The sequence below is a fragment of the Chenopodium album genome, chromosome 27 (assembly GCF_948465745.1).
Source record: "Chenopodium album chromosome 27, dcCheAlbu1.1, whole genome shotgun sequence".
NCBI classification, from domain to species: Eukaryota; Viridiplantae; Streptophyta; class Magnoliopsida; order Caryophyllales; family Amaranthaceae; genus Chenopodium; species Chenopodium album.
The window spans coordinates 29,238,360-29,252,562 of NC_137860.1; the positions used below are offsets into that span (position 1 = coordinate 29,238,360).

General features: G+C 33.5%; 1 protein-coding gene and 2 pseudogenes across 2 annotated transcripts; 2 read left to right on the forward strand and 1 right to left on the reverse strand.

Annotated features, from left to right (window-relative positions):
• Positions 1 to 539: 539 nt before the first annotated feature.
• Positions 540 to 1,634, forward strand: LOC145619967 (cuscuta receptor 1-like). Its single transcript, XM_081674639.1, has 2 exons — positions 540 to 1,456; positions 1,622 to 1,634. Exons 1-2 carry the CDS (start codon positions 540 to 542, stop codon positions 1,632 to 1,634), a joined length of 930 nt encoding a protein of 309 aa, XP_081530765.1.
• A 1,156-nt stretch (positions 1,635 to 2,790) lies between these two features.
• Positions 2,791 to 4,486, reverse strand: LOC145619968 (glycerol kinase pseudogene; annotated as a pseudogene). Its single transcript, XR_014108176.1, has 3 exons — positions 4,452 to 4,486; positions 3,365 to 4,331; positions 2,791 to 3,166 (listed from the first exon to the last, which is right to left on the reverse strand). The product of XR_014108176.1 is annotated as a glycerol kinase pseudogene (transcript).
• A 114-nt stretch (positions 4,487 to 4,600) lies between these two features.
• Positions 4,601 to 8,336, forward strand: LOC145619970 (receptor-like protein 1; annotated as a pseudogene).
• Positions 8,337 to 14,203: the final 5,867 nt, after the last annotated feature.

The window sequence follows — 14,203 nt, forward strand, 5'->3', positions numbered from 1 at the left end:
TCCATCTTTTCATTCCTTATATTCTAACTTAGATATGAGGGTAAATATGTATGTGTAGTAATTATCAATTACATGAGTACTACATCAATCGCAGTCGGTTTTGTTCTTTTGTTGAACAATAATATAATTACATGACTTTCAAATGGCCAAAGTCTTGTGAAATTTATTTTTAATCCATCGACTTGACTTGTCAAAGTCTTAGTTTTAAAAAAAATATTTTCTCCTTTTTCCACAACCTGACTATAATATCTTTGAGGGCAAATTTTCCATGCATTCTTTGGCCAACCACTCTAAGCTTTTACTTTTAGGGCTATCAGGAAATAAATTAAAAGTCCAAACAGAAGATGCATTATGGACACCCACTTTTCAATTGCAATACTTAGGCTTAAGTGATTGCAGGTTGAATGAGCCACTTGGTACTCTTCCCAAATTTTTGTCATATCAATACAATCTGAGTGGCATTGACCTTTCCGACAATAACTTGGTGGGACCTTTCCCAAATTGGTTGCTCACCAATAACTCTCACCTTCAATTTTTCAATGCCGGATGTGTTATCAAATTTCTCACAGCTAATTACACTTGATCTAGGGGATAATTATCTTACGGGCAACATCCCATGGTGGGTTAGTAAGTTCCAAGACTTGAGAGTACTCCAACTTGGTGGTAACCAGCTACAAGGCCTATTACCTTTACAGTTGTGTGAGTTGGTTAATATAAACATATTAGACATATCACACAACCACCTATCTGGAGAGGTACCAGCATGTTTCAAAAATTTGTCATTTGGAAAGAGATCAGTTGAATATGCAATTGACAACGATAGATTTCAAGACAAAGTGAAAGTCCTCGCAAAGAATGATTATCTCACGTATACATCAAGAGACGATCAACTAACTATGTCAGCGTTAGATTTGTCATGTAACAAACTAACGGGTTTGATTCCGCCAGAATTAGGTAAGCTTGAACATATCCATTCCTTCAATTTGTCCTATAACAATTTATCAGGACCCATCCCCGGTAGCTTTTCCAATCTGAAGAATATTGAGAGTTTGGACCTTTCCTTCAATAATTTGAGTGGCAACATTCCTTCGCAACTTGTTGAGCTCAACACATTGGAGATCTTCAATGTGTCATACAACAATTTGACCGGAAGAGTGCCCATGTCCGGACAGTTTGGTGACTTTGATGAGAGTAACTATCGTGGGAACCCTGGACTATTTGGGTTCCCGGGAAGTGACTTACACAATCAAACACGAGTGATGCCGCCTAGTTCTTTGACCAAAGACGGAGGAGATGGAGACCACGACGAAACCTTTGTACAAGACTTCTTATGGAGCTTTGGAATGTCCTGTGCAACTATATTTCTAGCAACGATTGCAATCCTGCACATCAACCCTCGTTGGCGTCAAGCTTGTTTTGATTTTGTTGATTGGCATATCCTTTGGTGGTTACCAATGTCAGTACGGTCTTTGTATTAAATATTTGTATTTCTATAATTCTATCTCTTGTGATTGTATTACAGTAGCAAGCAATTATGTTATCACGAGTATAATAAACTTCGATAAGTAATCTAGTATCCTTCTAATTTTATTCTATTATAATTTGATGTATTTTTTTGCAGGCTATATTCTTAAGTTGTGGATAATTTACAAGTAACAGGCCATACTAGTAGCATAACTAAAAATAAAGCTTAAGGTAGTTTTCTTAAGATTGCATTTGGCTTCTAGTATGGGCTAGTGATCAAAATAGGTTAACTTGGCAAAATGGACCATGAAAAAGTCAGACTAGTGTCAAATAATTTTTCATTGTGCTAAGCACAAACTCATGTGTCTGATAAAAGTTTTCCCCCAGAGTTTTTTCTTTTTTTTTTTATTTATTATTATTATTATCATAATTAATAAGATCATCATCCATCTCAATGCCTTTAACTAACTAAATGCTAAATCAAGGTAGACCTCTTGTGGAGCTTTAGCATGTATGTCATTTGTTATTATGATCCTAGAAACTATAGCAATCCTCTACATCAACCCTCAACTATAGATACATCTCCGTAAACAGTTAATTTCCTTCAATTTATTACTGCGCGAAACTACAGCAATCCTCTTCATCAACCCTCAACTATGATAAAATAAAAAACTTCAGTTTGTAATATGCATCCCCTGTATATTTTTCCATCAGACCAATGTAACGTCTAAAAATCTGAAATGATTCTCATTTAGGGTCATCAGCAGTCAGAGTGGCATACATATTTTGCACAACACATCCCAAATCATCCTCAAAATAACCTATATCATTATTCCACAATACTTCACTGCAAAGACCATCTTAACCACAACTCCATTGTAATATGTATCTTAAGCAGCATTTCATAGTAGTATAACTACGCAAACCTCATAAAATTCAGGGGTTAAAATTTTTCGATGCCCAGTATGCAGATATGCTCCAATGATTTCACAGTGATGTCTGGTAATTAAGTTATGAAAGCATTGGAGCTCCCAGCACTAAACCAAGACTGAGCCTTGGTTGGCCATTGCTGAGAAGTGATAACGAATATAAGATTTTTAAAAAAAACTAGTCATGCGCAGTTGACATCTATACAATTTAGAACGAGATCCTTGTATCAAGAATAGTCTGGAGTATAAATTACGAATACTAACATCCAGATTGCATTCTGTAAATGTGAGAAAGAATGTTACCAACTATACAGATCAATTTTAGTTTGGTTGAAGAATCATGTATGGAATAACTATGAAGTAAGTTCTACAATTAATTGAATTTAGTCCCTCAAAAAAAAATTAATTGAATTTAGTTTTTTATAAAACATTTGAAACTAACTAATGCATATATTATTGAAGAATGTACAGATTTATAACCACTGGATGATCTGAAAGTGAAGGACATAGGAAGGACAAACCGCAGATCACAGAGAAAGATCGGCCAGATCAAAAGTCCTTTCCACAGCTTTGCACCAGGAATCCACCTTCTTTTTCCTCAATCCCTCCTCCAATGTTGGACGGAAGATGCGTGCTGTCTTAGCTTTGTCTTCAGTCGAAAATATTTGATCTTGTTTCCAAATACCAACAGCTAATCCTGCTGCATATGCTGCTCCAAGGGCTGTTGTCTCAATATTTTCTGGTCGTAGCACTGGGCTACCAAGTAGATCAGCCTAGCATAAACAGCATTTTTAGTGAAAGAAACAAGACTATTCTTGGTTTATAGCAGTATCAAAATACAAAATTACTTAACTTTCACGGCTTTGCCATTGTAAATTATAAGTTACTCTTAAAGAAGCAATGTAGATAGGAGTAGAAAATCTTGTACTAAGGAGTGAAGAATTCTAAAATTATAAGCAGTAGAAAAGAACCTGAAGTTGCATCAAAAGGTTGTTCACAGTAGCACCCCCATCCACTCTTAGCAAAAATTCACCCTTCTCATTCTTGACCTCGCCTTTTTCCCCTGCATCTTTATGCATGGAATCCAAAACATCCTTGACCTGAAAACACATACTCTCAAGCACGGCCCGGCAAATGTGTGACTTATTAGTAAATCTTGTCATTCCAACACATACACCACGTGCATCATCCCGCCACCATGGAGCAAACAGTCCATTGAATGCTGGGACAAAATATACACCACCTGTTGAATCAACTTTGGAGGCCAACTCTTCAATCTCACTTGAATTTTTTATTATACCAAGACCATCTCTAAGCCACTGAACAGCAGCTCCTGCAATAGCAATAGAGCCTTCTAAAGCATAGTTTGTTGGTGCTGAAGGCCCAAGTTTGAAAGCCATTGTGGTTAATAGACCATGCTCTGAATGAACAATCTCTGCACCAGTGTTGAGAAGTATGAAAGCACCAGTTCCATAAGTGCTTTTTGCCTCTCCTCTTCCACAAGCCTGCCCTAGCATTGCAGCATGCTGGTCACCCAAACATCCCGCAATAGGGACACCTGGGATAGGCCAGCCAGTCTCAATCTTTCCAATTATCTCAGAATTACTAACAATTTTTGGCAAAATTTCAAGGGGGATTTCAAGGGCCTTCAATGTCTCCTCATCCCAGTTTAGAGTCTTCAGATTCATGAGCATAGTTCGTGATGCATTTGATACATCAGTCACATGCACTCCATTCTTCACCCCTCCAGTTAAATTCCAAATCAACCAAGAGTCCACTGTTCCAAAAAGAGCATCACCGCTTTTCACAGCATCTCTAACAGCTTCCACATTCTCTAGCAACCATAATAGCTTTGTAGCACTGAAATAAGTACTAATAGGCAAACCGCATGATGGTTCAAAATGGTTGCGTCCACCTGGAAAATTCTGCTCCAGTTTCCTACATTACAGTACACCCAGTTTGTCAGAATAGCACTAACTAGAAACGGAAAAGAAAAAAGTTTAAACAGTGACAAACAATCTAAATTGCAGTCATTAAAATAAGCGTTATTCACCCAACAGATGGCAAATAGAATCATAGATACCGAGTCTCATTGTCAGGAGAACGCGACCAGTATCCGAGGAGTTCACAAAAAACCCCGAAACAAGTGGCATTTTTGATATTTTGCAACTTAAAAAAAAAAAAAAAAAAAAAAAAAAAGTAATCACATGATCCGTACATCTTACTTGAATTGCTTCTCACAATAATCAATGGGAATATATTAAACAAAGTTAGGCATAGAATCTAAACCTGGCAATTAGTGGAAAATAATCAAAATATAAAGGATTGGATTTTAGTTAAATTCCTAAACTTGATCGTAAATCAATTAATACTTGCAGGTAGTTGGCTTTGCAGATTAAGGAACCTTCAGACCCTTTATCTTTTTAACAACAATTTCAAGGGTGGCATACCTCCTTGTATTAGCAGCTTGACATCCCTACAGACTCTTGATCTTAGTGATAACGATTTGAGTAAGGAGTTACCAGACTTGTCAAATCTTAAGTCCCTGCAATTGTTGGATCTCTCAGATAACAACTTTGAGGGCAAATTTTCCATGCATTCTTTGGCCAACTACTCTAAGCTTCAGTTTTTATCTCTATTAGGAAATAAATTATTACAACTCCAAACAGAAGATACTTTATGGACACCCACTTTTCAGTTGCAAATCTTATGCTTAAATGATTGCAGGTTGAATGAGCCACTTGGAACTTTTCCCAATTTTTTGTCATATCAGTACAATCTCAGTTACATTAACCTTGGCGATAATAACTTGGTGGGACCTTTTCCTACTTGGTTGCTCACCAATAACTCTCACCTTCAACATTTGAACCTGGATAGAATGCAGACTTAATAAATCTAAGAGAAATACAAGTATTAGACTTGAGTAACAATAACATCGATGGTACTCTACATGGTAAGTGGTGTTACAAAGTCGTCATATACTTTGCTGATATGAGAAATTAGACAAACAAGCATATTTCAAAGGTTAATTTTATCCTATTTCAGAATTATTTACAAATATCACACATTTGGAGAAGCTGCAAGTATTACATTTACATGACAACTTTTTTCATGGATCAATCCAAGGTACGTCGTCATCAAATTTTCAAATAAAATAAAGTTTAAGAAAATTTGACTTTTTACAATATAAAAGGCCAAATCTATTTTTTAATAGTATATAAAAAAAAATTTAACACCATAAAATATCTCCTACGCTAAGATACAAATCATCCATGTGATGTAAACATACATAAACTAAAGAATTAAGTTTTTTTTTTTTTGTTTTTTTTTTTTTTAACACGGGTAAGACTCAAATCAAGTGTTAAAAATAAGGTTATATTGGATATTTGTAGTGTGAACATGATATGAAGGTCGGATTATTCAAAAGTAACCTAGCTAAAGGTGAGATTATTTTTAGTGCACACCCCAAAAGTGGGTTCTTTTGGGCAATTTTTCTTATATATATATATATGAGGAAGAAATAAAATTGTTTAATCAACTACTATCAAATTCAACTATTCAAGTATATGCCACAAATCTATTAACATATGCAAACTATTATTAGTTTTGTATCTATAATCTAACTATTGGAAATCTTATATAGGTATTTATTTGCAAACAGAAAATACTGAAAATAGTTTTAGTTTTGTAACTAATCTGACAATTATTGGACCTTATGTAGGTATTTGCAAACTGACGAATCTTCTGGAGTTGAATATTAAGAGCAATCTTTTTAATGGGGTTGTGCCCTCATGTCTCTAAAACTTATCCTCTTTGCAAAATCTTGATCTCTCAATCAATCATTTTAATGGAAAGTTCCCAGTAGTGATCTCGCGCCTTAGTCACCTGAGGTACTTGGACCTATCCGATAACTACTTTGAAGGCGTGCTTTCATTTACTTCTTTAGCCAACCTCTCAAAACTTCAAGTTTTAAAACTGTCAAGAAACAAGTTAGAAGTCCGATTGGGAGATTCATTATCATGGCAACCCATAGTTCAGTTGCAAACATTGCACTTGCAAGGTTGTAAGCTGAACAAAACATTTACAGCCTTCCCTGAATTTTTGTCACATCAAACTAACCTTTCTAACCTTGACCTCTCTGATAACATATTATATGGAGCTTTTCCAACATGGTTGTTTAACAACTCGAAGATTGAGGTATTGTACCTAGCGAACAACTATCTTACAGGAAGCATTCAACTTCCTTCCTTTGTTAACTCATCCTTACTTTTCTTTGATATCTCCAATAACAATTTCCATGATAACATACCTAAAAATATTGCTTTGGTGTTTCCCCGACTCCAATACTTCAACTTGTCCGGAAACAATTTCAAAGGACATATACCATCATCAATTGGTCAGATGAGAGGACTGAATTTTTTGGATTTGTCCAGCAATAATTTCTCTGGAAAATTGCCAAGAAGATTGCTAAGTGACCTTCCGTTGCTAGTGGAATTAGACTTATCAGACAACAACATAGAAGGAGATATAATACCAAAGGAGATGTACCTTCCAAGCTTAACCTGGTTGAAGTTAAGCAATAATCGTTTTGGTGGAATAATCAATGAAGCTCTTCGGAAAAGCTCTCAATTATACTATTTGGAGTTATCGAATAATAATATAACCGGTGAACTTCCCTGGTGGGTGGGAAACTTCTCTGGGTTGTATACTCTTAGAGTGTCACAAAACAAGTTGAAAGGCCAAATTCCGAAGGAACTATGTAAGTTTGGTGTTTTTTATTTAGACCTCTCATTGAATAACTTAAGTGGACCTATCCCTTCATGCCCCGAACAACGTTGCCTATCAGATTTTTATATGCATCTAAATGGTAATAGTCTCACAGGAGAGATACCAAATTCTCTATCAAGTTGTACAATGTTAGAAACACTTGATTTGAGCGATAATCAACTTTCAGGTAACATTCCATCGTGGATTGATAAGCTATCGAACCTATCAGTACTTTTGTTGGCTGGAAATAATCTACACGGTCCAATTCCTGAACAACTGTGTCATTTAGGTAATATTAATTATCTATATCTCTCGCGCAACAACCTACACGGGAAAATACCCGTATGCTTCGGAGATATGTCTTTTGGGATGAGAATTACGATGAAGATTGAAAATGATTCAGTTTCCTTATACAACTCATACTACGAGGGCGAAGTTGAAATTCCAGAGGTTGACTTGTATGATTCAATTGAAGAAGTGGAATTTCTATCTAAGAATCAACGTCTCACTTATATGGGTAGAATCCTAACTCTTATGTCAGGGTTGGATTTATCTTGCAACAAACTCAGTGGGAAGATACCAACACAAATGGGTGACTTGAAATATATCCAATCACTGAATTTGTCGCACAATTTTTTATCAGGACCCATCCCCGATAGTTTTTCCAATTTGAAACAAATTGAGAGCTTAGACCTTTGCTTCAATAATTTGAGTGGCAACATCCCTTCTCAGCTGGTTGAGCTCAACTTCTTGGCTATCTTCAATGTGTCGTACAACAATTTGTCTGGGAGAGTGCCTGTTACAGGACAGTTTGGTGGCTTTGACAAGAGTAACTATCTTGGAAACCCTCAACTTTCCGGGTTTCCAGGAAGTGATTTGCACAATCAAACTCAAGCACTAACGCCTAGTTCTCTTACCAAAGACGGAGGAGATGGAGACCACGACGAAACCTTTGTAGAAGACTTCTTATGGAGCTTTGGAATGTCGTGTGCAACTATATTTCTAGCAACGATTGCAATCTTGCACATCAACCCTCGTTGGCGTCAAGCTTGTTTTGATTTTGTTGATTGGTTTGTACTTTGGTGGTTGCCAATGTCATGGCGGTCTTTGTATTAAATTACTCTGTATTTTTTTAAAAATTATGTACCGCAATAATGTGATTATGCTGTATTTGCTTTCAACGAGAATTACTTGTTATAATGTTTGAAGTTTATTATGTTTGGAGTTTCACCCCAACTTAGGGTCTGTTATCATGTGATTATATGCAGTTTAGTTCAGTTCAGCTTCTAATTTTCTTCTCTTATAAAATATTCAGTTCAGTTTAGTTCGGTAGTCTAATTCAGCTCAGTTCAATCAATGAGAACAGACCCTTACTACATTTTTTTGTTAGTTTTATAGCGGCATTTAAAGTGACTATCATAATATTATAATGATCAGACAATATGATCAGGTTATTTTTACACATTATAATATGGACATAATTAGTTTTTTATTATCTACAAATCTACAATTCAAATATAATTTTTGAAAAATATTTTCGAGAAATAAAAAAAAAATGAATAAAGCTAATTATTTGATAAATATGAGAGAGAGAGAGAGAGAGAGAGAGAGAGAGAGAGAGAGAGAGAGAGAGAGAGAGAGAGAGAGAGAGAGAGAGAGAGAGAGAGAGAGAGAGAGTAAAGCTAATCTATACTTGTTGGTATTTAAAAGCACAAACCACAACTTTTTCAAATGACACGTGGCATCATAAGTCACTCATTAACCCATATGCAGATATGCCACATGTCACCTCCCTTAATACTTATATTTAAGTCTTTATGCATTTTACAACTTGCAAATTCAATTAAGAAAGTGAAGTGTTTCATTTCCACCATAATAAGATAAGTTCAATTTATTAGTACACAACTACACATTACATCTATTCAAAAAAAAACAAAAAAAAAAACTACGCATTACATAAATATATGAATCTATCTATATCTATACTTTAGTATTTAAAAGCACAAACCACAACTTTTTCAAATGACACGTGGCATCATAAGTCACTCATTAACCCATATGCGGATATGCCACATGTCACCTCCCTTAATACTTATATTTAAGTCTTTATGCATTTTACAACTTGCAAATTCAATTAAGAAAGTGAAGTGTTTCATTTCCACCATAATAAGATAAGTTCAATTTATTAGTACACAACTACACATTACATCTATTCAAAAAAAAAAAACAAAAAACAAACAAAAAAAAAAAACTACGCATTACATAAATATATGAATTATGATAAAAAAATTGTCTTTTCATCTCATAGACTTTATATATAATCTTAATTAATATGTCATTTCATATCCCACAATCTTTATGTATGTATATCTAACTATTTTCCTTCATCTTCTTTCACAGTTCTATCCTCATTTTTTTTATTGTAAAAAAAAAAAGAATAATAGAAATAAAGCATACCTACATAAGAAAATAATTAACCCAAGTAATAACCCGTGCATTAAACGGGCCAAAAAGCTAGTTATTTAATAAATATGAGAGAGAGAGAGAGAGGGAGAGAGAGAGAGAGAGAGAGAGAGAGAGATTATGATACTAATTGTACCAAATATACAGAAATATACTCTATTACTTGGTGATGAAAATTGAAAAATAAGTCAATTATAAACTCATAATCATTAAAGTATTATGGTAGTTAAATTTCAATCAACCATTATGACCTTTTCACATTTCTTTACATCATACCATAACCAATGTGGCTTGGCTTGAATTGATGTCAGATTGTCAGGTATAGTCATCCTGTCGTCGGACACTGAGAGTGCAGGGAAAGTATACGCCACTAATTTGGAGAGTCCATTAGGACTCTAATAATACGGCGTTGGTATTAAATCGTATTTAGATGGTATCATCTAAATACCAAAATACTTATTCAGTAGTACCAAAATGTTTAGTTGGTATCAATATAATCTTGCTGGTATTTAGATGATCATACCATATAGACACAATTTAATACCAACGCCGTGTTATTAGAGTCCTAGTGGACTCTACAAATTAGTGTCTGAGAGTGCACGCTATGTTTCAATAACATGCCCAACGGAGCTTTGTACATAAATAGAGCACTCTGTCTTCAGCTAGAAAAATCCACATCTTTTGGCAGTGCTTTATTTCGTTTGCCTTAAACTAAGGCATTACTATTACAAAATTTTGAATTAGGTTAGAAAAATCCTCATACTCTCTTGATGATCCTTGGACTAACTGACAACCACTTATGTTCTGGTTGTTGGCATAATTGAAGAGTGGTTTTAAGAGGTCTTGTGACTTGCACGTGGTCAAGTCAAAACCAGAAAATAGGGTCAAACCCTCTTTTCCGGCCAAAGATGTGTCATTGCAAAAAAAAAAAAAGTGATTAAGATGTGTCATTGTAAAAAAATTAAATAATTAAATAATTAACCTGTGTCATTGCAAAAAAAAAATTTATTAAGTGATTTCTTATAAAAAAATGTCTTATAAAATGTAATTTTTTGCAAAATTTCCTAGTATATATTATTCGTATAACTTCACAATGTCAAATTGCCAATGCAGGGTCAGATAACACTCACTATTTGATGTTATGTGATGTAAAATACCTTGTCTAAACGCTGAGATGAAGGATGACATCAATAAGCTAAGTAGAATAATGCAAATTCAACACAAAATGCAGAAGAAGACCAGTTCAACTGGGCCCTTTAAGCTAAGCCACTTGTAAATTCAACTTCAACCAAATTGTGGAATTTTATGAACATTTCACGCTACTTTAATTACTTTTTAGACTACTAATGCGATTTTTCTGAAAAGTAACTTTTTATTCCACAAAACTGATCAATTTGACTGGAAAATTAAAAGATCCAGCAGTTTCGGCATTTTTGTCCTCGTATCTTTTTCGCATTGACTTAATAATACATACAAAGTTGACTCAACTCAATTTAATCCTTTCTTCAAAAAAAAAAAAAAAAAAAAAAAAAAAAAAAAACCCTCAATTTAAGCCTTAATTTTATTTATTTATTTAATGACTACTGAATACTGACTAAACTTTTCAAAGTGCATTTTTTTTTTTTCAAAAACAATAATTAAGATCAATATTCTATGGATATTCTCAATCAGGACAGGAGAGCCAAGCTAATTGTTGTGGTTAATTTTGATAATACTCCATAGCAACTCTGCTTCAATTCTTGTCAAATTGAAAGTTACCCTTGACCAAGGATGGCTTGGTTTAAGTGTTTATGGACAATTGTATAAATTTAAATAAAATATTTACGGACTATTATTTAACTCTTGTCTAATATTCAAAGATTTGGTAATTGATGAAATAGCCTAACACCATCCAAGGATCATCAAAAGAGTATGAGGTAGCTTCATTAATGCCTCAAACAACATCTACTATCTACTCTCTTTACATTTTTAAGAACCAAAAGTAATTATTACGAGTGTCTAAGTTAAGGCTCCCATACAACCTAATGCATGTAAGTTAATACGTAAAGTAACATGGATCATGGATGGAGTATAACAACAAATGAACTACTAAAAAAAATGGGACAAACATTAACGGATTGGACATATGGAGTAATAATCCCCCATGTCAGCCTTTAAATACTACATATATGCTACTGCTACGTCACCTTCACAACACGAATTAGATTTGACATCTAAAAAATGTTTATAGCAAGACTTGAACTTGAGACCAGCAAGTGTTGCGACGCAAGTCTTACCGCCTTAGCTATCCATATATTATGTAAATTTATTCAACAAAATTATAATTAACTTGGATAAGATGATTAATACAAAATTATAAATATTACTAAAGTAACAACCACTGACTTCATCCCTTTTTAAATTGTGCATCTGTCAAGTTGCGGTAAAAAAATTTCCGCCTAAATTAATTGCTGACATCATATTCTTATTTTTTTCTTTACTTTTTTTTAAACCTCCTTATTTTTACCTTAAATTATACGAATTATATATGGATTTTTTTTTTTGAAGACAATAATTATATTATGTTATACTCTATATCTTAATTTTTACAGTATTATGGATTTTTGAAAAACTATATGCTTCCAAATATAATTACTCCTAATTAAAGAGTACTCTGTATTGTATAATTTGCTTAAATTTTTACTATTTTCAAAATTATTTAGATCTAAATACCATTACAATTAATGGTTATATTTCTGTTTTTTTTTTCTCATATAAGGTACATATATAAATGATATTTACTTCAAAGAAAATTTTTACATCGTGCATTCGTGCATTGCACAGTCTAATCTAGTATTTTTCTTTTTTTCCTTACAATGGATTTTGAGAAACTATACTGTGCTAAATGCTTGATTTTTAAACAATAGGCTTATCATTTTGTGATAAAAAAAATTTGATAAGGTGATCAAAGAAATTTCAAAAGAGTGATACAACAAATCGCAAATCAAGAATCAAGATTATCTCCATTCCATAAGTCACTTTTTTTTTTTTTCCATAAGTCACTTATTGAAGAAAGCCTTGGCTTAAATGATGAATGAATTTCAATTTCGTGTAGCAACTATTAACGTATTAGAGAGCTTAGCTTGAACAGACCATTTCCAACTGATAATAACCGCATATTAACTTAGATATGATCGTAAATATGTGTTGTAATTATCAATTACATGAGTACTTCATCAATCGCAATCGGTTTTTGTTCTTTTCTTGAACAATAATATTACATGACTTTACAATGGCCAAAGTCTTGTGAAATTTATTTTAATACATCGACTTGACTTGTCAAAGTCTTGTGAGATTTATTTTATTAAAAAATATTTTCCTTTTTCACATGAACCTGACTATAATATTAAGACACCCTATGTCCCTATGTGCCCCGTCATCTCAACTATTGAATCGTTTCACCATATAATATTTTCGTGTTTTTTTTTTATAACTATTTTCAATAATTAAGTAACATAATTTTTTTTGGACGATGTTTATACACTGCACGGCTCTTTGAAATATGACTATCAAATTATTTTAATGAGAAAGAATATCAGATTGATTCATATTTTGTCATATTATAATATGGACTTAATTAGTCTTCTAAGATCAACAACTACGCAAATATAATTTTTGAAATTTTAATCCAACATGAAGTATGTACATATTTTTCAAAAAACTCTAAAAATAATAATAATAATTTTAATCCACTATTCTATACTTAATGAAGCAAGCTAAAAAAAATAACAATAACAACAAAGTCCTAGTCCCATATAGAAAAAGGGTATAATTGAAACAAGTTGACAAGGTAATGCAAGGTTTGGCAAAAAAATTATACGGAGTTGCGTTATTAGCAATTTAGCATGCATTATGCTATTGACTCACTAGTTGACTTAATTTCATCCTGTGCTTAGCTTATAGAATATAGACCCCTTTATATAAAGTCATAAATTCTCAAGTTAAAATTAAAGAGTCTGAACTTACTTCTCTGTGTTAGAAATTAAATAATCATGATTATTAAGTGGCAATTAGTAGAAAAATACCTGATATGGTTACTACTATTGTTAACACCCTTTTTATTTCATCAATTTGGTCATGTAGAGTGTTGTTTAGAAGAAGAGCGCCTTGCTTTACTGAATCTTCAGGCATATATGAATTCATTTTCAATCCCAATTTATTCTTGGTCCAACCCCGGTGAGATTAATTGTTGCAATTGGTCTGAGGTTCGCTGCAATGTGTCCACTGGACGTGTTACCAAGCTACTCCTCGAAGGGAAGGTGGCGAGAGATGATGAAGATGCAATGAAAAAGCCATGGCTATTCAATGTGGCATTATTCCGTCCTTTCAGCCAACTCATATCCCTCGACTTGTCGGATAATAACATCAACGGCTTGGTAGAGGATCACGGTATTATCATATCTACCTTCTGGTTCTTTTTTCATTGCAATATATAAAGAGAAAGTGTATAACATAGCATTACAATTCTAATGTCTTTCTTATTATTAGGTTCAACAAAGATCTCCACTTTTAAGAATCTACGGGTTTTGAAGTTGGATTTC

Bases quoted from the DNA above. Each gene is read 5' to 3' on its own strand.
- LOC145619967 (XM_081674639.1), top strand. From the start codon at position 540: ATGCCGGATGTGTTATCAAATTTCTCACAGCTAATTACACTTGATCTA.